Source organism: Manihot esculenta, chromosome 2 (assembly GCF_001659605.2).
Source record: "Manihot esculenta cultivar AM560-2 chromosome 2, M.esculenta_v8, whole genome shotgun sequence".
NCBI lineage: Eukaryota > Viridiplantae > Streptophyta > Magnoliopsida > Malpighiales > Euphorbiaceae > Manihot > Manihot esculenta.
Window position 1 is genome coordinate 14,796,234 of NC_035162.2, and position 25,742 is coordinate 14,821,975.

At 28.9% G+C, this 25,742-nt stretch overlaps 3 protein-coding genes across 4 annotated transcripts; 1 reads left to right on the forward strand and 2 right to left on the reverse strand.

Moving 5' to 3' along the window:
• The first annotated feature begins 13,834 nt into the window (after positions 1–13,834).
• LOC110609285 (MRN complex-interacting protein) lies at positions 13,835–15,933 on the forward strand. The gene is made up of 4 exons (XM_021748752.2): positions 13,835–13,997; positions 14,085–14,391; positions 14,564–14,686; positions 15,602–15,933. Exons 1-4 carry the CDS (start codon positions 13,920–13,922, stop codon positions 15,823–15,825), a joined length of 732 nt encoding a protein of 243 aa, XP_021604444.1. The 5' UTR covers positions 13,835–13,919; the 3' UTR covers positions 15,826–15,933.
• An 87-nt stretch (positions 15,934–16,020) lies between these two features.
• LOC110609284 (polyadenylate-binding protein 3) lies at positions 16,021–21,955 on the reverse strand. Of its 2 annotated transcripts, XM_021748750.2 has the most exons (8): positions 21,807–21,955; positions 19,599–19,879; positions 18,005–18,783; positions 17,833–17,910; positions 17,648–17,737; positions 16,989–17,291; positions 16,641–16,850; positions 16,021–16,546 (listed from the first exon to the last, which is right to left on the reverse strand). In XM_021748750.2, exons 2-8 carry the CDS (start codon positions 19,873–19,875, stop codon positions 16,325–16,327), a joined length of 1,959 nt encoding a protein of 652 aa, XP_021604442.1. In that variant the 5' UTR covers positions 19,876–19,879; positions 21,807–21,955; the 3' UTR covers positions 16,021–16,324. The 2 variants fall into 2 exon arrangements, with proteins under 2 accessions (XP_021604442.1, XP_021604443.1); XM_021748751.2 differs by lacking the exon at positions 21,807–21,955 and having other exon boundaries at positions 17,660–17,737; positions 19,599–20,284.
• A 104-nt stretch (positions 21,956–22,059) lies between these two features.
• Positions 22,060–23,717, reverse strand: LOC110609286 (ubiquitin-NEDD8-like protein RUB2). The gene is made up of 3 exons (XM_021748753.2): positions 23,434–23,717; positions 22,793–23,052; positions 22,060–22,381 (listed from the first exon to the last, which is right to left on the reverse strand). The coding sequence occupies exons 1-3, from the start codon at positions 23,524–23,526 to the stop codon at positions 22,270–22,272; spliced, it is 465 nt and encodes a 154-aa protein (XP_021604445.1). The 5' UTR covers positions 23,527–23,717; the 3' UTR covers positions 22,060–22,269.
• Positions 23,718–25,742: the final 2,025 nt, after the last annotated feature.

Consider the following 25,742-nt stretch of genomic DNA (forward strand, 5'->3'; position numbering starts at 1 on the left):
AAAGGCATGACAGCGCAAATGGCTTTGAAAAAAACGAAGAGGACAAACTCCGCGGAAAAATTATTCAATGCAACCCATATATATACTTATAACAATGTTATATATTGAATGACCATGGATTGACAAGATATATTTGATAATTCCTAGTCACTATGTCCAATTCTTCTCTTCTCAAATAGTTACAGATAAAAAAAAAATGTGAATTATTCTTTAGTAAGTATGGCATCAATCTCTAAAATTTATAATTTTTTAATACCTCCACATTATTTAAATTTTTTTTTTCAAACATACGAATTTCATTATTAAAGTTCAACCAAGCAAAACGTACAATACAGAAAAATTAAACAGTCTCAAACCTATAAGAAATAGTAAAATTAAATAAGACAAATTAAACCAACCAAATCAAATCCAAAAAAGCACTACCGAATTAAACTATAAACCCATTAGTCTCAACCTAGAAACTCTAGAAGCAGAAACCCCGATACCTATAGCCGCCTTTGAGACCAGACCACCATCTATAACATCACCATCAAAAGAAGATAAAGAGAGCTCAAATAGGAAGAAATGAATTGCCGATGTAAGGAATTCAATCTCGTAGATACACTTATCAACACATGTAGAACCTCCAAGGGATGATTGACCACCAATTCCTCCACATGCACAAGCGCAGCAATCGAATCAATGAAATCCAAGTCTTTTCAACGAAAACCCCTTAATCGAAAACAAAAAAAATACAAAAACAAAGCACAAAAATTACAAACAGTCACACCGGCGAAGTGAAGAGAACCATGACAGTGGAAAAACCCGAACCTCATTGTAATACCCGGCTAGACCCCGGCGTCGAAATTCCTACCTTCCGGCGGAATTTCCGTTGGAATCCAGAATTCTCGGATGTCGGAACCTTCTAGAAGGGTAAAATAAAGGTTTTTTAAAATGTTTTTATATGTTTTTATGGTTTTAATGAAGAAAGAAATTGAGTTTTGAAAGAAAAGAGGCATGGAGGAAAAAACCCAGGTTCGGCCGCCGAACATGGGGAGTTTGCGGAAGCACCTTTGGCTCCCGAAAGTGGTCTGGCCAGCCACCTATAAAAGGTTCCATGTCCGAAAATGGGCGAGTTTTCTCTCTCTATTTTCGGGCATAGGTGAGATTTCGCCCTTCCATGGTTGATTTTGTGTTTTCCTTCAATCCCTTCAAGTTTTTGATGAGTTTTACCTTGTTTTGAAGATTTTTAAGCTTAGACCAAAGTTTTGAAGCTTGGAGACTCTCGGAGCTCAATTTCTCCCAATCTCTAAGTTTGGATCACCTCTCCTCTCGATCTTCAAGAGGTAAGCGTAGATCCTCGCATTCTTTTATGTTTTAAGTAAGTTTTAAGAAGGGGTTAAAGGTTTTGATACGTGTATAGAGTAGATCTAAAATGTTAGGGTTTATGTACCCTTTATGCTTAATGAAATGCTATATGGATGTTTGTTGGGGTTTAGGCTAGTTAATTATGCCCCTATATGCTTGATAAAGTGTTTATGCATGTTTTAGAATAGTTGAATGCATGTTGGAAAGTTTGGATGGTTGAATATGGGATGACAGAATCGGGTTCTGCCGCCCAGAAGGATTCAGGTTTGGCCGCCGAACCTGTCAGGGTAGGCAATTTTGGCCGCCTAATCTCGCCCCCGAAGGTTTGGACTTTCGACTCTGGAAGGACCTTCGGCCGCCAAACCCTGCCCCCGAAAGTACCTGACTTTCAAATCTGTAGGGGCTTTTGGCCGCCGAACCTGCCGCCGAAAGTCCCCTGCCCAGCCTTCCTTTACCTGTTTTTCCATGCATGTTTATTATGTTTTAGGGGTTTTTGGGTTGCAGGCAAATGTTTATTTTCGTTTTTATAGTGAAACCCTTTTTAATTAGCTAACTAATTATCAATACAAATAAGTAAGAGTTAAATTTCAGTCCATGCTGTTTGAGTCTCCTCTGATATATATATATATATATATATATATATATATATATATATATATATATATGCAAGTCCAGGATATTTTTTAAAGAAAAAATTATGGAAATCTAGGGGTATAAACGAGTCGAGCCGAGCCGAGCCGAGCTTTGAAGAGCTCAAGCTTGGTTCGTTAAAATTTTTTCGAGCTTGAGCCGAATTCAAGCTTTACTCATATCAAACTCGAGCCGAGTATTAAGAAGCTCAAGCTTGGCTCGTTTAGCAAACGAGCTTAGACGAGTCGAGCTTTTATCGAGACGAATCGAGCTTTTATCGAGCTGAATCTCAAATAGTTCACGAATAATTTAATTTATTTAAATGTATAATGAGTTTTAGTTTAAAATTAATAAGTTTAAAATTAAAATAATTTTAGATAAATAAGTATATCTACAAATTAGCATGTAAACTTATAAAAATGAGTTTTTAAATCTTAATGATCTAAATATATGCAAGTTTAAGAGTGTAACTAAACTATATAGAGATGAATTTTAAAAATTTCAGATTTGGCTCATGAAAGTATATGCAGGGTTTAGTTTATTTCTCTTATGATAGTAATTTCAGTTTACTTAACGAGACTGTTCACGAGCCTATTCGCGAGCCTGCTCATGAACTCAGAAACGAGTCGAGCTTACGAGCCTTAACGAGCCGAATACTATGGAACTCAAGTTTGGCTCGTTTACCAAACGAGCCTAAAAATTAAGTTCGAGCTTGGCTCGTTTAGAAATCGAGTCGAGCTCGGTCGAGTTTTTATCGAATCGAACCTCGAATAGCTCACGAACGGCTTGGCTCATTTACACCCCTATGGAAATCTGCGAATTCTAAGTGGAGAAAAAGAAATGTAAGTTGTGGGAATCTTAAATAATGTAGTTATTTCAATTTAAAAAAAAAACTTATCTCACTTTAGACATAACCACTAATTATCATCAATATCCTTTCTTTATTCATATTCATTTTGCAATTTACAACATGCTAATTTTTTTAAAGACTTCGTAACTACTCCTCCAACAATACTTTCTCTAAATATTGGACGTATCACCAACCAAATATATTTATTTATACATAATTTTTTGATAAAAGAAGTATTATTAAATTTTAATTCAGCAAGGTCCAAGCAACACATTGTCATACTAAGTCAAAAAAAAAAAAAAAAAAAACTTGAAAATTTTCAGATACAAAAAGAACAAGGTCCAACATCACAAACAACTTGCAAAAAAACAAAAGTTATAAAATCAAATTAAATACAAAAGTTATAAAATCAAATCAAATACAATCAGTTTTTACTATCGATAATATGAGATCTAAAAGAGAGTAAAATTTGTATATACGTGAATAAGTTTAGTTTGAATGGTTCACACTTTACCCTCGAGTGACATATAATAGTAACCATAATCAATAATCAATATTTATCTAATAAATATATAATAATTATACTAAATTATTTCTCATAGTTTAGTGGTTTACAGGCTTTGCCTTGCCACCAAATAATATTAAACAAATACTTTTAGTTTATTAACTAATTACATTAGTTACAAAGTTTTTATTTTAAATACGATTAAAATTATTAAAGAAAATTATAACATTTTATTAAGAATAAATTATATTTTATTAAGGATAAATTATATTTTAGTTCTAAATTTTAACATAATTAATAGATCAGTTTCAGTATTTTTAGAATCGAATATTTAAGTTTTTATATTTTTATTCCATTCAAACTGAAATTTTTTTCATCCTAAAATTTATTAAAAATATAAAAAAAAATATTTTAAATTTCATAAACACCCTTCCTCAACTCTCGTTCCCTTCCCCATTTCATCTCTCTCAAATTTCATAATTTCTCCTTTTAACATTCAACAAATTTTAAACACAATCTAATTGGGAAGGCGGATTCTTCAAGACGGCGTCTAGCAGCATCTACAATTACGACAGCTGACCAACCAAAAATCAAATGAGAAGGCGGTTAATTATGCTAAAATCAAATATTAAAATGTAATTTATTCTTCTATTAAATAATAAAAAATTATTATTTATTTTTTATTTTATAAAAAAATTTATTAATTAATTCATATTTTAAAAAAATATATTAAAATATTTTTAAATTTTAAAAAATTTACTAATTAATTTTTTATTAACTTTACTTGTTAAATATTGCATAAAAATATATACAATACTTTCCATACGAAAAAATTAATTAATAAATTTTTTATAAAATTAAAGAATTAAATAATAAATTTTTTCAAATCATAAAAATAAAATATTTAATAGATAAATTAATAGAATGATTAATTATTAGAAATTTTTAAAATTTCAGTATATTTTTAATAATTGATTAATTTTTTATAATATATAAATTAAATAATAAATTTTATTTAAATAAATATTAGTATATTGAAATATTTAATTATGCTGTACTAACTATTCATTGTAAATTTTTTTTGGCCAAAGACTATTCATTATATTGGGTAAGGGAAATCACGTTTATTAAGTGCAAAATAAAGAATATAATAGTTCAAAAATATAAATAATAGACCGGAGCAGATGGTACCCACTATTGAGTTCTATGGGCCCAACTAAGAAATATGTAATGCCAAAATTTTATCATTTTTTAAAGTGGAAAAATATTTAAAAAATTGTCATAATTTTATCGATTTTATATTTTAAAGCTAATAATTTAATTTTTATTAAAATCATTTTTATTAATAAATAATTTTTAAATACTATTAAAAATATTAATATAAAAATTACATTATGAATTATTAATTTAATATAAATTAAATTATAAATTTTAAAATGAGAACGAGTAAAATTATATTTAATTTTTTTATATTTTTATTTTTTAATTAATAAATATATTTTAATTATCAATAATTATTTTTTTATTATATTAAAAAATTATTATTATTTAGCATAATACTATAAAGGGAAAATTACTTTTTAATCCCTGAGATTTAATATAATTAACACTTCTGTCCCTCTATTTTGGCGACCCAACACTTAAGTCCCTCACTTTCTCTTCCGTCCAAATTCTTAGTCGTTTCGTCCATTTAAACCGTTTAATCAAAGAGTCAAAGGTGAGATGTGATAATTTTTTCTAAAAATATCATTCTTTCAATGTGAAATTCCAGAAAAAGAAGAAGAAGAAAGAAGAAGAAAGAAGAAGAAAGAAGAAGAAGAAATTGCAGAAAGGGTAGGAAGAAGAAGAAGAAGAAGAAGAAGAAGAAGAAGAAGAAGAAGAAGAAGAAGAAGAAGAGGGAAAATTTTGTCAATTCACGTGTCCCAAACGGCTATTTTGGACAGAAGGACTACAAATTTGGACAAAAAAGAAAGTGAGGGACTTAAGTGTTGGGTCGTCAAAATAGAGGGACAGAAGTGTTAATTACGTTAAATCTCAGGGATTAAAAAGTAATTTTTTCTACTATAAATATTATTTTAATATAAATTAAATTATAAATTTTAAATAAATAAAATTATAAAATATTTTTTATATTTTTTAAATATTAAGAATTAATTCTGATAAATTGCAAAAGAAAATTTTTATTTATTTTTCGGATGAAGAGGGAGAAAATTTCAATTATTAATTTTTAGCAAGTGTGAGTATTTAATAATTAATTACATAAGCTGACTTTGTTCTTTAATTAGGATTTTAGCAATTATTTTTTTATTTTGTGGCGCAACGTGTTGTAATTGAACCTGCCACCGTTCAAATTGGATTTTAAAATTGAACCGAGATGGTTCGATTCAAATAAAGATCAAAAACCGATTAACTGTTTGAACCATATTCTAGAAATTACATGTTTATGTTCAAAAATATTCTAGAAATTAATATCTTAAGAGGTTAGGTTTGATCCCTCCTCGGTTATTGAATCAATTTAAATTTTTATTTTGTTAATTAAATATTCATTCCATTAAATTTATCATTAATCATAAAAAAAGTCAACTAAATATTAATTTTTTTAATGCCTAATTTTAAAAATAATATGTGGAGATATTTTATAATAATTTTTTATTAAATATTTATCTACTGTATAAAATTTAAATTTTTAATATCTAATTTTTTAATTTATATCAATATATCTATAATAAATTTGCATTAATTATTTTATCCATTATACAAATTTCAAAACTTTTGAGTTCTATTTTTTAATACCTAATTTATATCAAAATATTTTATTGCAGTTTTATATTAAATATTTTATCAATTCAATTAAAATAAATAAATTTAATTAAATTAATAAATTAATTTTATAAAATTTATATAAATTTATATTAAATAGATTAACAGATATATGAATTAAAAAATAAAATAAAAATATTTAAATTAAATTATGTGTTAAAAATAGAGAAAATATTGATTAATACTATTATAAAATGTGAAAGAATTTAGTCATTAAAATTTCTATTAATAAAATCGTCATTCAATTAAAATTTATTGTTAGAAAATAATAATTTAATATTTAAATTTTATTTTTTTATAATAATTTAATTTTTTAACTTTAATAATTTATAAAACTTTACTCTTTCTAATTTTAATATTTGTAATAAATTAATATATTTTATTTTAAGTTGATTTTTTAATTAATAATTAATTAATAATAAATTTAACAAAATAAATATTTTATCAATAAAATAAAAATTTTAAAATTAAATAAGATTAAATCATGAGTTTTAGTAATTTTCAGAATTATAATAAAAATTAACTTTTAACTATATATATATATATTAAAAAAACTTACTTTACGACAGTTATGAAGTACAGTAAGGTAATATATATATAACCTTTCCACATATGTATATTACCTTACTGCAGCTCAGACTTGTGCTTGAAATTAGAGAGAAGGGAGAAAGTGGCGAGAAAGGAAGAAAGGGAAAAGGCCAGAAACAGTATCGGTTGAAGGAAGTTTTCTCAGCTTTTTTATTTTCGTCTCTTTGCTTCTATTTTGTTACTTTTTTTTTATTTGTTTCGTTTTAGGTGAGGGAAGACGTTTTTTATTTTGAGACCACCATCTCTCTTTTCCCTTACAGATTTGACGAGTGGGCTTTTATTTTATTTTATTTATTTTTTAAGCCTTTAATACTATTCGGTAGGAGAGATTTTTTCGATGGACTTGACTCAAGGATTTCAATTGTGATTTCTAATGGAAAATTCGCAAACGTCGATACTCTCTGAACTGCACCGATGCATCGGTTCGTACTCCCTCAACTTTTCCGGCAAAACTCTATTGCGTCTCCTTCGACAAATTACAACTGTTGGTGGACGTTTCAATCTCCTTATTTTGCATATCTTTTTTGTGTTGTTTGTGTTACAGGATTTTGCATTGCCTAAATTCATTGTGTTTCGCTTTGGATTTTGATTTTGGTGGCTGCAATTAATTGATGGCAGTGCGTAATCAGATGGAGCGGTGTTTTCTCATTATTGCCGTAGTGTTTTCTCGTTATTAGTGTTTGATTTTCAGTGTATTTAATTTGATTTTTATTTATACTAATTTGATTTAATTTTGATTCCATTTATTCAGTATGTTTTCCTTAATTGTTTGGATTTTGAGTTTTTCCTTTTGAATATTTTAGTATAATTTTTATCTCTTTTGTATTTAGTCGTACGAGTCTTGAAAAAATACTATATTTAAATTAATTAAAAAAAAAACTCATATTTGTGCAAGACTTTTATATTTATATTTTAATTTTAATTTTTGATTGGTTATGGTATTTATAAAATAATATTATCTCTAATTATATTAGTTGAAAAATGTTAAGAATTATTAGTTTTGTAAGTGATTGTCTAACACTTTTCATTTTATTGATTGAAATTTTTTTATTATATTTTGATCTCTTAATTAATTATTTATTATTATATTTTTTCTTAATAAAATAAAAAATATTAAACAATATTTCTCTACCCTGCTTCGATAAAAAAAAAAAATTCAAATCCTTATAGTGAGTAAATTTTTTTTTTTCCGTTCACTAAGCAAAAAAAACCATAAAATCTGCTTATCTGTATGAGAGGCCCAAAGCAACCTTTAGAAGCAAGGCGGCATTTAATATTCTAGCATTGCCTAAACCCCATCTCTATTTGGCAAGAGAATTTGTTTCCACGGGACAAGACATTTTCTGATATGTGCCCTTATTCCCCATACTTGCCTTTTGCAGGTAAATCAGTTTAGAATATTATTTAATTAGTTAGCTATTTTAAATCAGCTATATTTTAAATTAAGTCTAAAATTAGAACTGTTTTAATTTTATTGTTTATTTAAATTATATATATTGATAAATACACTTTTTAGTCAATTGTTTATAAATCAATGATAACGGTTATATATAATTTATCAAATATTTAAAATATATTAGTTATAATAAGCTAGTTATCCATTAATTCATAATCAGTTATTCATCACGGACTATCAGCTATTAGTTGTATCGCTACTAAGTCAAATACTCTCTAGATGTGTACTTCATGTATTTCAAACTACTTCTTTACGATTAGACTACAAAACTTCTTTTATTAGAGGAAATATATGTCAATTAAATTAATTAACTAAAATGAGAAATAATAATCTCAAGAAATATAATTTAAAAAAAATAAATTTTAACAATAGATGTTGAATTAAATTATTAATGTATTTGAACTGTGTGTATTATCATTATAGAGCTGGAGATGTCAACAAATGTAGAATCGTTATCATCATTGAATCAACTTGTCCAATTAAAATAACCTAAACTGTGGAGTATTGTAAAGTTGATATTAAAAATATTTCCTTTAATTCAGGATTTCGGCCTAAAATAATGAAATATCCGCTTGATGTTAGAAATAAGGTAAGTAGAACTTATCTACTAAAAGATTTGTGTTAACCATACAATTATAAATTTTCTCAAAGAGTAATAAAAGTCGAAATAGAAGATTTATTTTATCATGGTTTGATGAATTTGAGAGTTGATTGAAATATAGTATAACTAAAGATGTTGCATATTATTTATATTCTTATCTTTTTTCATTTGAGCATATTGGAAGAAGTCATCTTTTTTTCATTTGAGCATATTGAAAGAGGTCATAATGCCTTTGTTACTCAAGATTTTACTAATTAGAGAAAAAATAAAAAGATTGAATGAACATGTAAGAGGTATAATAGCGATCATAATAGATATCGTTTAGCTTGTCAAGATTTAATGAACCAAGCTCATTATATTGAAGAGTCAATTTCAAAGCAATCAAAAAAATCAAAGATCGAGTATTATTGTAAGTTAAATGTATCAATTGGTTGTCTTTGTTATCTCTTGTTGCAAGGTTTGATTTTTCGAGAGTATGATATGTCTGAAGTGTCATAAATCAAGAAAATTTTATTGAATTGTCAAAGTTTTAGCTTCATGTAATGAGGAAATTAATAATGTGGTATTGAAAAATGCTCTAGAGAATTTGAAGCTCACAACTCCTCCTATTCAAAAAGATATCATTAATACATGTGTAGTTGAAACAACAAATACTATAATTAGAGATTTAGGAAATGATTTATTTTCTATTTTAATTGATGAATGTGAGAATATATCAATGAAAGAGCAAACCAGAGTTGTCATTTGTTATGTTAATAAATTTGGATGTCTTATTGAAAGATTTCTGGGTATTATACATATCAATGATACTAGTGCAACATCACTTAAAAAAACTATAAAGTCTTTATTCTCTACACATGGTTTGAGTATATCAAGTTTGAGAGTCCAATGATATGATAGAACTAGTAATATGCGAGGAGAATTTAATGGACTTAAAAGTTTGATTTTAAGGGAGAATTTTTAGTGCTTATTATGTCTATTGTTTTGCTTATTAACTCCGACTCACACTTGTTGTTATTACTAAAAAGCATTCAAGCGTAAACTCTTTTTTCAATATTATTATACATTTGTGCAATATTATTGGAAATTTTTGCAAAAGAAGAGATATGCTTTAGAAAAAAATAATATATGACAATAAAGAGACTAGAAGATACTCACTGAAGTTCTCATTATAGTATATTGATTAATTTAATATATTTATTTTTATTTGTGGTTGATGTTCTTGAGTATACCGGTGAAAATGACAATGATGATCCACAAAGAGTTGAAATAATTGATTTATTAAATATTATGAGTCGTTTTGAATTTATTTTTGTATTGTTTCTCATAAGAAAAAAATTGAGAATCACACATGATTTATCACAAGTTTTGCAAAGAAATGATTAAAGATATTATAAATACTATACATCTAGTTAAAGTTTCTAAATGTAATTTGCAAATTGAAAGAGATAATAGTTAGAAATTTTTACTATTTGAAGTAGTGTAATTTTATAGCAAACATGATATAGATATGTCAGAGATAGTCAGAGGGAGATTGAGGAGAAGAACTTAAAAGATGACAAATCTTCATTTCTACCGTATTGAATTATTCTACTTTTTCATTGATATGCAATTTTGATATGATAAAGATTGTATTTTAAATATAGTTAATTTACTATAAATAGAATTCTGTTCAGCTGAGAGTCTTATTATTTGTAAAGTTACTATAAGTAGAACTCTATACAGTTAGAAGTTTTATCATTTATAAAGGTTATATATAACCTATGTTAATAGGTTTAATATGCAAGCTTTATTAGAATCTTCAACTTTCAAGAACTTAATAATTATTTTGATGAAGTTAATGTAAACTTACTTTTATGTGTGGCATGTCATGATCCTAAAAATTCATTCTCTATATTTGTTGTGAGTAAATTTATTGAACTTGTAAAATTTTATCCATGTGAATTTCCTCCAGTTGCTCGACTTGAACTTAAATTTCAACTTTAGAACTTTATTTTTGACATGTGTACAGATAAGAATTTTTCTGATGTTAAAGGAGTTGGAGGTCTTGCTAAAAATATGGTTATTACAAGAAAATATATTGCTTTTCGTTGGTGTATATGTTGGTTAAATTGTTACTGCTTTTACTAATTGCTACAACCATATTTGAAAGAGTTTTTTCTATAATGCATATCATTAAATGTCGAGTCCATAATAAAATGAGAGATAAATTATTGAATGATTATTTGATAACTTATATCGAAAGAGATATATTTGCGAATGTTGATAATAAAATCATTATAAATAAATTTTAAGCAATGAAAAATAGACGATGATCATTGTAATTTTATTGTAACTACTTATTAATCTTTTATAATTTATTTTTCTTGAATGTATATTTATATTATGTATATTATTTAATTATTTGTTTAATTTGGATATCTAAGCAAAATTTATGAATTCGCCGCTGATTTTAACTATTAAATATTTTATTATTTAGTCCCTATAATGTGGAAAATTAATTAATTGGTCTCTCAATTTTTTAAAAATTTCTATTAATTGATTCCTATATCTTAGATTTTTCTACGATATTTAATAGAAAAATTAAATAGTAAACTTTATAAAATTTCTTAGGCATTTTAATATAATTTTTGAAATTAATAAATTAATTAGTGAATTTCTTTATATTACTGAAATTAAATAGAAATAATTTTTTTTTATAATTGTGGAACCACACTCCAATAAATTTTTAATAGATGCCCAACATGCAGCTTTTTATGTAATCATAGTTAGAGTGTGAGTCTCACAATTTTTTTTTTTTTAATACTAACTGGACTTCACACATCAACAAATTTATATCTTAATTAAATTCGTGTTTATAATTCACATTAATCTTTGAAATTAAACTAAATTAGATTAAATTAAAAGTGATTGTGGATCAATGTTGGGCCACCCCTAAGAAGCCTTGACAAATATAAGCCCATGACACTTGAATAAGCCCAGAGATAGCGTCCTCTACACAAGTCCTCAGTCGATTCGCACCAGGAGAGGTGAATGTTGTTTGAGCAATCTCGCCTCAAAAAAGGGAGAAGATAGGTACGATGTAGCGGGATGGTCGTATGTCTATCGGGAAGAGGCTATAATGAAACACTGCAGTTCACATCAGCTACGAACAAGACATGAACAAACCCTTAGGCAGGAAAGCCACGTAGAGGGACCATACTCGGTTAAAGAAGAGATAAATAACTGAAATTTTGGTTAGCAAAATAAGCAGCCACCGTTGAAAATGAGAAGGCCACCTATGTCAACCAGCTAGTGTTGGTAATTAAAATTTTGGTTGGCAGAATGAGAAGGCCACTGTTGAGAACGTCCATGGCCATGACCACGTGAACGACCTCCACCACGATGAGACGAACCGGGTTGATTGGGAGAAGAGCGAGCGAAGCCATAAATGGACCCAGAAAAACTCCCAGTGTGCATCGAATCAGTGAGATAACTAAATGGGGTGTTTCTGGAGGGTGGAGGGACGTAAGAAAGACGGGTTGGGCGAGTTATTTTTTAGGTAGACTAAGTGATCATATCAGTCCAAGTCATGATTATCCTTTTGATTTAAAACGAAAATGAAACCCCACAAAATTGTTTCAAAAAAGAAACAAACCAACAAAAGGAAGAAGAGAATGGAAAGCTTGAAGAAGCAAAAATGCGAGAGCTTTTATATAAGAAGGTATGATTTGAAAAGGGTTTTATTTTACGTATGTGCATTTAGTGTCAGAAATGTAAAGGAGTGTAGGGAAATGAGCTCCCTCTCCTTCCTTGTAAAAAAGCTGCAAAACCCTATGTATAGTAGCAGCCACTCACACCACTCTCTAGATAGAGGAGAGAAAGGAAAAGCCATTTTCCACAGCAACGGAGATTAATGCAAGAGAAGGAAAAAATTTTTATTTAATGTCTCCAAGCGTCATTGATTTCGCATTTATAAACGTCTCAACTTTTTATGGTGTTCCTGTTGCTGTTGATTTTTGTTGGAGAAGGAATGCAAAGGGAAGAAGATGACAATTTTTAAATTGTCCCTATTTTTATGAGAACTTATGATTTTATGTATTTGAATTTTTCTCTTATTTGAGGGGATTTTTCTCTTGTTTTGTGGGTTTCTCTTTTATCCCAGTCAGCTCTCTCTTGCCGGAGAAGGAATGGTTTTATTTTATTTTTTCTTTGGATGTATTTGTTATTGGATCGACTTTGATTTGTGGGCTAGTGTTCTTTTGGTGGATCTAGAAAAAGCTCTAATCTGTTAATCTGTAACTTGAGGGAGGGCTTTGGATTACATTTCGTCGGTATCTTGGAACCATACTAATGCGTTCAGTGATATCCATTCCATTGACTATTTTCAGCAAAGCTCTGCTGCAACTCTCTCTAATTGGTTCTTTAATCGAAACTTTAGTTAATTGTTTTTGAGGCCTCTATTTTGATCTTGCATACTGCTTTTGTTCTCTGTTTTTTCGATTGTTTTGTTGTGTTGATTCTTATTTTTAGCTGCTTGTTTTTTTGCCTGTCCTAATAGGGTACGATTCGCCTGTCCTAATTAGCGCGTGTGATGGTGTGCAATGAGATGGTAAATGGTGCTGAACCAGTGGATAGGTGTCGAGATGTGCGGTTGTGCCTCTCTATGGCGTGTGTGTGGCTTCAATTTAACATGGATCAGGTGTTTAGTTTGGATACTTTGATTTGCTTTAATTAATTTAATATTTTTCAATTAATTTTGGATTTAATATGTTCCAGTTAATTTTGGACTTTTAGAATAACCATTGCACCCTATTTTACTCTAGCTGTGGGCCATGTTAAATGCAAAGGGCAACCTGATTATTTTACTATGAAAAATAATTTGCAATTCGATATAGAATTTGAGTATAGTAATTCTCGTAGGCTGGGCCAATAAAGAAGCAGGACGATTGGGCTTTAGCCTGCGAGAGCCAAGCTCTGATCTGAGCTCTCTGCCCATTTCTCAAAATTCGAAAAATCTGGCGCCAACTCACCCAAAATTAATTAATTAATTCATCCATTAAATCTTCAGAAATCAAAATTTCACAAGAGCAGCCATTGAAGAGAACCAAAATCTGTCTCCAATCCATCCGTAAACTGCAAAATGCCTTCTTCTTCTTCTTCTTCTTCTTCTTCTACCGTTTTCATTGCTGTTCAGTGCTGCCAGTGCTCCACTATGCAGGTATTCTCTCTCTTTCATACTTGGATTCCATTAGATTAATCAAAAGGGGGGGGGGGGGGGGGTTTGATTTCTCCTGTATATGTACAGGTGAAGCAGCAGAAGAAGAGCAGCAACAAGTGGACTTGTGTCGTCTGCAACCAAAAGCAATCTGTTCGGAAAGTTTTTGCTCAAGGCTTCATGGCTAAGGACCTCCGCAAGTTCGTCCAATCCTTTAACATGTCGCGCAAGTTCACCGACGACTGCCAACAATACGAATCCCTAACTCCGGTAACTTCAAATTGTGATTCTGGCCTTTTAGATGATCACCGGAGGAAGAGACGCTCCGATTGGAGTGAATACCTTGATCCCGAGGAGTATGGAAGCAAGGAGAATGTGAGACCAGAAGATGAAGGAGGTAATCATTGGATGGATCCTCTTAAATACGATCAATTCAATCAATGGGTAATTCTAATTGGGATTTTGATTCAACATCCAGCAAAAATGTTCAATATTAAAGTAGCGTGGTTTATTTAATTGATTATTTGTTTGTTTCTATGAAATTATGGATTTCTACACTTGGAATGCAGGAGAGTTTAAGAAACCCAAATTGAGGAACCAAGCTTCCGTGTCTGCTAATGGAGATGGTGATGGGGACTTGTACAAACCGGTTTTCTCAAAGAGGAAAATCAATCAAGAAATCGTTTCTCAAGGTAATTGGTACTCTACACTATTGTAGTTGCTGAAACAGATTTTTAAGGATAATTATTATTGTAGATTAAAAACATGCCTTTAGAATTACATTAAAATACTTTTATTTTATTAGTTAAAAAAATATCTATTAATTTTTATCTATTTTGATCATTAAATATTTCTAAATTTTAATTAAATATCTATTAATTTTTATCTATTTTGATCATTAAATATTTCTAAATTTTAATTGCATCTATAATTTTAACATTATATTAAAAATGAACTTCTATGTAATTTATTTTTTTCCAATTAAATCTCTATACTTTATTTAAAGTGAAATAAATTTAGATATAAAATAATATTATTTTTAATATTAAAATATTATTTATATTAATAAAATTTCATTTTTATAATTTTTAAAATTATTATCTCTATGTATTTTTAACACTTTTAATTAATTAAAATACTAATTTCAAATTCAAAAAATATTTTATTATTAAAAAAATATTATATCAAGTTAGAATTTATTTGACTCTTAAATAAAAAGTATATAGGCTGAATTAATAAACAATAAATAAATTGAGCTTAGTTGACCCTTGAGCAAAAATATAGGAGCTTAATTGAACTTAATTTTAAAAATTTTTTTTACTCCAATTACCCTACTCATCAGATAAAATTAGAGTGATAAGATAAGTAGGTGAACGGTGATTTTTATTTTATAGAAGGTCAATTTATATATATAAAAAATTATTTAGTTTTGACCAATAAATTAATGATAAAACTTAATAAAAATTAATAAACATTTGTATTTTAATTAGTGAGAATAAACTATAAAGGCATGATAGTAATTATTTTTTATTTTTATTTGAATAAGAAAAAAATAAAAAGAAAAATATTATTGGAAGGAAAATTTTAAAGCATGTCTTGCATTGCAGGAAAAGAAGAAAAGACATATCAGCTTGAGCAAAGAACAGTTCAACCAACAATGGCAACAAAGGCGTCCAAATGGAATGCTTACATAAGCAATGGTGACAATAACGTGAAAGTGGGAAGTGGGAGAAATTTTGCAGGTGATATGGGTCAATGTAGCCATGATATTTTGGAGACTATTTTGGATGATCAGAAGGTTGAAGATGATATCCACCCAGATTTCATGTAGATCTCTCATTAACTGTTATTTTTCCATATTGATCGTGAGCCAAAAATTACTAAACTTTAGACATCTGACCTGCTTTCAATCAGTATGAGTAGTAGTTGATCACCTTCATATCATGCTCTATTATCCTAAATAGATTAATAGTAAAAGGTGTTGCCTCCCTCTTTTTATTTCATAAATCAAATAATTATAAACAAGTAAAAATAACTATAACCACTTTTGTTCTAAAAATACCAAGAATCATAATAAATAAATATCCAAAGTCACATCTATGTTTAATATATTAAATTCCAATAAGTCATAAAAATAACCTAAAGAAACAGAAAATACCAAGAAAAAGCCTAAAAAGAATATCCTTCAAAATCTCTCTAAATCCAGATTAAAAGCCTAAAATAATTCAGCAACGTAACCTTGCTCAACAAAATTGATCCTAGAAAAATAGGTTTAAAGATGATACCCACCAAAATAATGCCTGGTCATCTAGCCCGGTCAAAAACGCAGTTCATTCAGTCAGTCCCAATGAGCCTAGCTGATCTCCGACTGGAGAAGCACCAGCTTCTCGGAGGACTTGCATTGCTTCAGCCACCTTCTTTTTCAGAGCATCTGGGGACTCTATGAGATGCAGTACCTCTGTTTGATCCATCTCCAATAACATCCCAGTCACCTTCGCCACATGATCTGGCTGAAGACGCTTCACAAGTGGATAAAGATGGTCACCCAGCATCTGGATAGAACACAATTAACAGCAATTAAACAGATGCTTCACTAACCTGCAAGATGTGCATGTCACTAAAGTAGGAGAGAGTATTGTTACATACCTCATTACGTGTCTCAGGGGAAGCAGATGCCAAAGCAGAAGCAAGAGTTGAAATGGTAACTGATTGCTGAATATCAATAGGATTTCCTGAGACCTCAAAGGGCAATGGCATCACTGGTCCCACTAGACCTTGTGGAACAGATGATGAGTCTCTGCCATTTCTTGCATTGCCCATGTATCTTAAACCTTGATTGTTGTTACGGTGCAAAAGCTGAAATTGGCAAGGAAAAAAATATCAGACATGGACAAATAAAAAGCATTATCAGAATCTGGTATCATTACTCCAGTCAGTCTTTAATCCAAATGTCAAGTAAAGAAAAATGTCGAAACAAATTTCAGAATAATAAACCTGATGCTGTTGCATCTGGTGGGGGTTGCCCCCACGCCGCATTCCCATTCGCTGCCCAGGTTGTCCCTGTCTTTGAATGTGGTGATATGGCATGATATAATTTGGAGTGACACCAGGGCGGACTCCCGGCATCAGTTGCTGCTGGAAGCCATAACCTGCATGCTGAGGTGGAATCATACCAGGAGTCCCTTGACCAAAGTAAAGTTGCTGTGGTGCAAGCCTCGGTGCCCCCGGATGGTATCCAGGAATTCCAGAAGGCAAAGGTGACAATCCACCAGGAGCTCTAATTTGAGCAAATTGTGCCTGCAAATGGACATGATATTAACTCATAAGATTTTCACGCATAGCATGATAGAATGAAAAGGAACTTCCTACCCAAAATACAAAAGCGTCCAACTTTCACTCAGAACATCCGTATTCCAAAAACAATGAAAGTTCAGTTTAGCTTAAATCAACCTGCCTTAAAGGTTATATTGAGGCATCTAGATCTAGGTTTACAGAGTTTACCAATAAAAGCCAATCACCAGACCCCTTCGGGTATTTGTCAGTCCCTATTTTGGCTACTTGCCATCCAGCAAAGTAAAATGCCGCATTGCAGCAACTTAATAAGAGTGGCATATTTCATAGTCCAGAAAAAATATGCAATTACAAAATACAACCTGCAGTCGAACCTTCCTTTCTTCTTTGCGTTGGGCAACAGCAACATAAAGAGGTTTCCTTCCAATCATCTTTCCGTTGAATTCATTCAACTAAATACCAGTTAATAATGTAAAATTAATACATAGCAATGGGAACATATAAGAAAGAGACTTAGATTTTTTTTTAAGAAAAAAAAAGAACTTACAGCTCTTGAAGCTTCCTCTGGAGTAGAAAAGGCAACAAAACCAGAGCCCTTACTCAGCCCTTGGTGATCAAGCATGACCTGAAATAATCATTTGGGTACAAGAACAAACAAAATGAACCACTTAACCATGATATGATATAAATCATAATCCCACTTTTTAAGTAAAAATTACCTTGCATGATGTTATAGACCCAAACTCAGCAAATAAATCTTTCAGCTTTTCATCATTAATGTTCTCATCAAGATTTTTCAGATACAAATTTGCACCTTTTAGTTTTTCATATCTACTAATTCTTTCCTGCTCAAACTTGGCTTTCAACTCTGCTTCCCTTTCTACTTTCCTTTGGGCCCTCCCAACATACAAAACTTTGTCATCATTGATGGTGGCCCCGTTCAGCTTCTCAGCAGCTGCAGCAGCAGAATCTGGATTCTGAAAGTTAACAAAACCAAAACACCTGGACTTCCCATCTTGGTCCTTCATAACAACTGCACTGGTAATGGTACCATAAGCGCCAAAAATTTTCTTGAGGTCCTCATCAGTTGTTGTCTCAGACAAGTTCTTAACATAAACATTAGTAAACTTTGGTGATCCATTACCCTGAATCCTTTCTTGGCGTCGAACAAAAAGTCCAACATAAACTTGTTTATCATTTAACAACATACCATTCAACCGTTTGATTGCATTTTGTGCAGCATCCTCATTTTCAAACTGTACAAAACCATACCCTTTGGTTTGACCATTGTTATCAATGGCTACCTTGCAAGAAAGGACTGCCCCAAAGACAGCAAAAGTGTCATGCAATGCCTTGTTATCAATTGATGCATCCAGGTTTTTGATGAAAACATTGGCATATCCACTTTTTCTAATACTAGGATCTCGATGAGAAAACATAATCCTTATAGGCTTCCCATTCAAAGGAGTGAAATTCAGAGCCTCCATGGCATTTGCAGCTGCAGTTTACAAATTACAATATGATTAGAACTATATCATGCCAAAGAACTTGTTATTTCCCCTCTCTCTGAGCAGAAGAAGAAGGTTATTATTTTTCTTGATGGGAATATGTGAAAATGGTTAAGTTTGTAGGACTTCTTAAAGAATGAGACTGTATTATCATACACCCAAATTTTAAATAACATAAAATAAAAGGGGGGGGGGGGAGAGAGAGAGAGAGAGAGAGAGAGAGAGAGAGAGAGAGAGAATTGCATCATAAATATTCAATTCAACAATAATGTCTCTGAAGGTCCTTGCACGTCTTAGCGCCAGGAAGATGTATAATCATTCAATAATATAATTTACAAATATTATACTATTACACAAAGAACAATCATCCTCTAATGTCACAACAGTCGACATTCATGAAATAAAACCCAAACTTAAAAAACAATGAAATAAAAGAATGCACCAATGGAATAGCACCAGAAGCAGCTAACCAGATTAAATTTAATAATTAAAAAAATACTAACCAATTAATTGGTTCATTCACCAACATTAAATTCAGAACAATAGATATTGTCAAAATTAACCCAAAAAGACTGGCATACTGACACTGATAACAAGTCACAAGTAACAACAACACTAGGACTAGATTATTTGATCTAATAACACAACTTATCACAGATCAACTATTAAACAACGATAAACCTTATACCAATTTCCAATCACAATAAAGAGAAATAAAATAAATCAACAATAACATCGATCACCGAATTACACAAAATTAATAAACGATCACACAATTACACAAAACCAAAATTGAATCAATTACCTTCTTGGTGATTACTGAAATTGACATAAGCATAACCGAGCGAGGATCGCTTTGCCTGATCCCTACAAACTCTAACAGATACGACCTGCGCTACCTGGCTAAACAGGTCATACAATTGTCCCTCATTCACATTATGCTCCAGATCTCCGACGTAGAGAGACGCATTCACAAACGGCACAGCAACGCCTGTCACAGCAGAAACAGCCGCAGTGGGCGTAGCAGGCACTGAACTTGCATTTGCTGTAGCCGAAGCCGCAACCGCTGCCGCAACCGCCATCACTCTACTTTCAAAGAATAATCAAGCAGAAAAAAAATTAAGAAATAGTGAGAAAATTAGAGAATATAGGTTTGGTTAGAGATAGAGAATATAATTAGGGTTAGTGTTTTCGATCTAAAAAAAGGAATTTATTTATTTATTTTTTTGGGTTTTTTGGTTTTTCGTTATTTGCTGTATAGAGAGCGAGAGGAGCGAGAGAATGAAAAAGCACAAGGGAACGGTATTTATATGTGAGGGAACGAAAGAGACAGGAAGTGGTTCCGTTTTCCTGCAACCGTAAGTCGTAGCGATTCAGGAAAGCGAACCACACGTGTGTTGAGATTGATGACGTGGCATTCTACATAATGTTTTGCGTTCTTTCCTTTGTCGTTTTGGTGTTTTTCGCCTTTTGTTTATTTATTTTTTAGAATAATTTAATATTTTATTTTCTTTATTTTATCGGAATGAATCAATGTCAGTCTTTGTATTGTTCCTTCTTGCGCGTCTATAGGATGCCATCAAAACGTGTTATCATTATTGTTTACGCCTCAATATTTATACTTTAAAAATTTAACTATTCAATACGTAAACTTTAAATATTTATTAGGATAAATTACTTTTACATCCTTAATATATATTAAAATTAAAATATATATATTTTTTTATTTTTAAAATTCATAATATTTTTTATTTTATCAAATTGAAAGTGATTTCATTTAATTTTTCATTAATATTAAAATACCTTAAATATGTAATATTATGTAAATATATTATATCAAATAATATAAATATTTTTATAAATTCTCATTTATATTCTAGATTTTTATGGTATATGAGATAAAAGAGAGTTTATTAATTAGGATTTATTTAGTTTAATTGTTGAATATAGCTCACAGCTGTTATTTATTGCATATAAATTATAATTAATAGCTAATAATTTATATTAGTTTATAAATTTTAAGTGTTTAGTAAATCATGTTTAACAATTATAGTAGATATATAAAATGATTAATAAAAATATATATTAATTTATATATTATATATTATAATTTTAAAAACTTTATTGATATAAATAAAATTAATATCATGGTTCAGATAAAAACAAAATCAAAATTGCCACCAAGCGATGGAAAATAACTCTAAAATTTGATAATTGATATGCATTATATCATTTACTTATCAATTATCTTTTACCTTTTTAAAATTTTAAAAAACGTTTGATTTACCTATTTGAATATCTATCAGTTGCATTCAACAACTAAATTAAATATAACATAAAACAGTATACTTAATGAGTAAAACGCGTTTTAAAAAAAAAAAAAGGAAAACCTAAAAGCTAAAACCTTTTGTTTTAAAGATATTTGGTAGCTAAATTCCTAAAAGGTAAAAAAAAAACAAGTGAATCATAATTACTCTGGATAGAGAAATAATATAAAAACTAAAAATTCAAAAATTAATAATTGTTTTTTCAAAGTAATCTAAACAATGTAGAATGATCATTTTGAGGAAAAAAAAAAAAAAAAAAAAAAAAAAAGGCCTTTCTGCAATAGTGCCCTGTCGCTATTTTCCATACTAGATATAAAAGCAAGAAGGGAGAGAAAATCTTGTTTATAATTATAAAACTGTTGATTAATTATTTTCACCTATCTGAATTAAAATTAATATTTTACATCTTTTAATTTTCAAAAACTCAACAATTGAGCCGTAAAATTGAAGGTTTATCAATGTAATTTTTCATTAATTATCTTACAAATAACTAAAATATCTATATTTTTTCATCTTGAATCTATAATCAACCGAATGTAACTATTTTTTTTATGACTCATTCCTTTTATAACTAGTTTTCAACATAATCACGCATAAAAAGAATCATATAATTTAAATCATTTGAAGACATGTTTGAGAAAGAAAACCAATGAAATTGCACCCAGAAAGAGGAAAAGAAAATTAACCAATGATGCATCTGAGATTCTGACATTGGAAAATGGGCTTGGATATCGGCCCTAATCATGAGTTGACTTGGCCTTCCAACTCACACCAAACAGACACTTATAACATTTATCAGTAACAGATAATGACAATTGAGAATTAATAGATAATTTGAAAACTCTCTTTCATAATTTCATTCTCAGATTTTTCCTTTCCTTTCTTTTCCTTTCATTCTATATCAAAATGTTGCATGCATCTCCATGTAATATATATATGTAGCAACTAAAGTAGGCAGTGATATATAACAGCAGAAGAGCTGACAACAGAAGATAGTTTAGTTAAAGACAAATGCACAATTCCATCTGTATAAGAGTTGATCAGAACATGTTTATCCACACACCACAACCCAATAAAAATATGTCCATTAAGTATTAATTTGCAACAAAACGTCACCAATTAGATGTATCCTGATACTAAAATCAATATCTAAATACTGCCACCTCTGAGAGCAAGCACAAGATGAAGCACGGAGCCACCCTCAATATTGTAGTCACGAGCTGTCTTGTCATCTCCAAGCTGCTTACCAGCATAAATAAGCCTGCAGCAAATAGTTTGTCATCAAACCCCAGATGCAAGCATCACCAGTTCAATGAAAGAAACTAATGTAAAAGTAGTGCTATTACAAATTAACAGGGCTCTAAATTGCTGATTGACATTTGTAATGGCCTAAATGATTCCAATAAGGCTGATTCTTAGCTATGAAGGGATAGCTAAGAGCCATACCCATGGTTACTGAACAGTGATTCCAATGTGATGCGGGAATTAATAATTTCAGATGGTTTACAAGAACTACTTGAAGCATAAGTGAGAAGCAATTGGAGAACACTTTGGCACCAACAAGATTGTTAGGAGGCTATCTCCTAAAAATTATATATTCACAGATAAAACTTGGGATAATGTTGATGCAAATGACTTGAATATAGGAAAAAGAATAAGATCAAATTGTTACCTTTGCTGCACTGGAGGAATTCCTTCTTTCTCCTCAACTCTTTCCTTGATCCGATCAATGGTATCAGTTGGTTCTATATCAATTTCAATCTCTTTCCCAGTGAGGGTCTTCACTTTGATCATAGTTCCTCCCCTAAGCCTCAAAACCAGGTGAAGAGTCGACTCCTTTTGGATGTTGTAATCAGCCAATGTTCTACCATCTTCCAATTGTTTTCCAGCAAAAATCAGTCTCTGTTGATCAGGAGGAATGCCTTCCTTGTCCTGAAAAGGCAAATCCACAAATAGATATGTATGATTTCATCAACTCAACAAGAGATACAGCCCCAAGAATAAAAAATCATTAGAATATCAAACAGGTAGAGATTCATTTGCTGAAACTGACAATAATTTTCAACTTCAACTATACTAATATTTATGTTTCAGACGGTAATGAGCCTGAAACAACTATGCAAAGCTGCCAATACAAGGAAAGAAAATCAAATTCAACGATACTCAGAGCAGTATTTCTCAGCAACACAACATAAATTAGACCCATGAGATATTAACTCATTAGAATCGGTAAAAGTAATTACGAAGGCAAACCTCAAAGAAAAATATAAGGATAAAGAAGGAAAAAGGGGGAAAATTGGAGAAAATGGGTACCTGAATCTTGGCTTTGACGTTGTCGATGGTATCGCTGCTCTCGACCTCGAGAGTGATGGTCTTACCAGTGAGGGTCTTGACGAAGATCTGCATCTTAGCTTTGGTTTGCTCGTGGTTCTCTGGTTTTCTGGGTTTGTGCACAGTGTGAGAGAGAGAGAGAGAGATGAATTCAAGAATGGACAGCTGAGTGTGGGGCCGTGGGCTTATTTATTAAGGGAAGTTTTCATTTTCCATGCTGGGGCTGGGCTGATGGAGAATCGTCGGATCGAGAATCCCATCGCCTAATTGGATTGGAGATAGAAGAGAGAGAGGGGGAGACTTTGTGTGTGATTTTGTATATTTGGGACCCAAATATTCTTTATATATTCCTTTTGAATTGGGATTGGGATGCCTATTTATCCTTTATTTCTTTATTTTATTTTAAAATCCATGTTAAAAAGGAATTTTATTTTTAAAAAATTGAACGAATCATATTTTTCTTTTTTTATTCTTCTCACAAATAACATTTAAATATAAATTAAAAAATAAAATATACATCAACACAAGATATTTAGATATACACTAGTTTTATTAAACGTGCATTATTTTTATATTTATTAAAATATTTAATTTATTTTTTAATATTGTAAATATATTAATTTTTAATAAACAATTTTAAACTATATTTTGAAAAAAAAATACAATTTCTAAGAAATACAATTTAACTTTATTTAGAATAAAAAAATAAAATAAATATAAAAGTAATATATATATATATATATATCAATTAATAGAAAATAAAATATTATAATCATATGATATAATAAATATATGAAGATATAATAAATTCTTTTTCACAGTAAAGGTAGCTTATTTTTATATTATTTGTTATAAAGTTAAAATAAAATGCAATATATTATAATGAAATTCAATATATAAAATAATTATATTAAGAGATTATAATATCACACTATAAATTAATTAATAAAAATTAAATTTTTAATTTTTAATATATAATAAACCTCATAAAATATTAAAGAAAATATAGTTTAACTTTAATCTATTAACTATTGCATCAAATATATGTATAATTATAAAATAAAATTTTACTATCTTTCATATGTACAAAAGTTTTCAATTTTAAATTAAAAAAAAAAACTTATCCTTTATTTTTTTTAATATTTATCTTAAATAAAAATTTATATGTTTTAAATTCAAAAATTATAATTTTTTAAAATTGCATAAATATTAAATAAAAATAAAATCAACTTAATAATAAAAAAATTATACAACTAAAAAGAAAATTATTTGACGTTTAAAGGTTCTAAAATATAATTTTCTTGAGACTTGAGGGATTAACAGCCGACTACTATATTTTATTATAAACATTACTTAACAATTTACGATAATATTTAACCTTTATTTGGCATGCATTTTTTTCTAAAAAAATAATAAATTTTAATTTATTTTTATTCATAAAAAAATTTATTTACTCATATCAATTTAAATCAATTAAACTCTTTATATTAGATAAATTAATAATAAATTTAAATTAATTTAATTTATTCATTATTCTTATTATTTTTAAATTAAATATAAATATATAAATAACAATCATTTTTATCACATTCATTTAAAAATTATTATTATTATTTTTATGATATTTAAAATCTAAATTTTATATAATTTTTTACTATTAAAAATATAAAAAATATATTTTTTTAATTAACAAAATAATATAATAAATTTCTTAATATTAATTACACATATATCAAGTATTAATAGTCAAAATTAAATTAAATTATTTTTTATAAATAGTAATTATTAATTAAAAATAAGAAATAAATTTAAAATTAAAAAATAAAAGAAAAAAATTTTCCAAAAAGCTAATTGATATAAATAATTTTAAGTGAAATTATTTATTATAAAATCCTAATAATTTTGGTAAAATTTAATTTTAATTTAAAATAAAAAAAATTGAATTTTCACATTATTAATTTTATCAAATATAAAAACTTAAGAAAAATAATTTATTGTGCATTCCAAACAAATTATTAGTGTTTTCAATTTGAATTATAATAATAAAAATTAACTAAAACTTTAATTCTAATATTTTTAATCTCAAACCTATAACTATAATTGACTTAAAATTTATAATAAAATTATATCTATCACGAAGTTTAGAATGTAAAGTTAAAATAGGAAATTAATTTAACTAAAATAAAATTTTTGCTCATAGTTTAAATTTCAAAAATAATAATAATAAAATCTTATCAATTAATCAAATGAAATTTAAATTCAAATAAAAAACTCAATTAAATAAAGATACT

What these genes read in the sequence shown, in the direction of transcription:
- LOC110609285 (XM_021748752.2), top strand. Translation starts at nt 13,920, where the DNA reads ATGCCTTCTTCTTCTTCTTCTTCTTCTTCTTCTACCGTTTTCATTGCT. An exon ending in GCCAGTGCTCCACTATGCAG is followed by an intron (nt 13,998 to 14,084) that starts GTATTCTCTCTC and finishes GTATATGTACAG; the next exon opens with GTGAAGCAGCAGAAGAAGAG. An exon ending in TCAAGAAATCGTTTCTCAAG is followed by an intron (nt 14,687 to 15,601) that starts GTAATTGGTACT and finishes CTTGCATTGCAG; the next exon opens with GAAAAGAAGAAAAGACATAT.
- LOC110609284 (XM_021748750.2), bottom strand. Translation starts at nt 19,875, where the DNA reads ATGGCGGTTGCGGCAGCGGTTGCGGCTTCGGCTACAGCAAATGCAAGT. An exon ending in TTTCAGTAATCACCAAGAAG is followed by an intron (nt 18,784 to 19,598) that starts GTAATTGATTCA and finishes TGTAAACTGCAG; the next exon opens with CTGCAAATGCCATGGAGGCT. An exon ending in AAAGGAAGGTTCGACTGCAG is followed by an intron (nt 17,292 to 17,647) that starts GTTGTATTTTGT and finishes GTCCATTTGCAG; the next exon opens with GCACAATTTGCTCAAATTAG.
- LOC110609286 (XM_021748753.2), bottom strand. Translation starts at nt 23,526, where the DNA reads ATGCAGATCTTCGTCAAGACCCTCACTGGTAAGACCATCACTCTCGAG. An exon ending in ACGTCAAAGCCAAGATTCAG is followed by an intron (nt 23,053 to 23,433) that starts GTACCCATTTTC and finishes TTGCCTTTTCAG; the next exon opens with GACAAGGAAGGCATTCCTCC. An exon ending in ATTCCTCCAGTGCAGCAAAG is followed by an intron (nt 22,382 to 22,792) that starts GTAACAATTTGA and finishes TATTTGCTGCAG; the next exon opens with GCTTATTTATGCTGGTAAGC.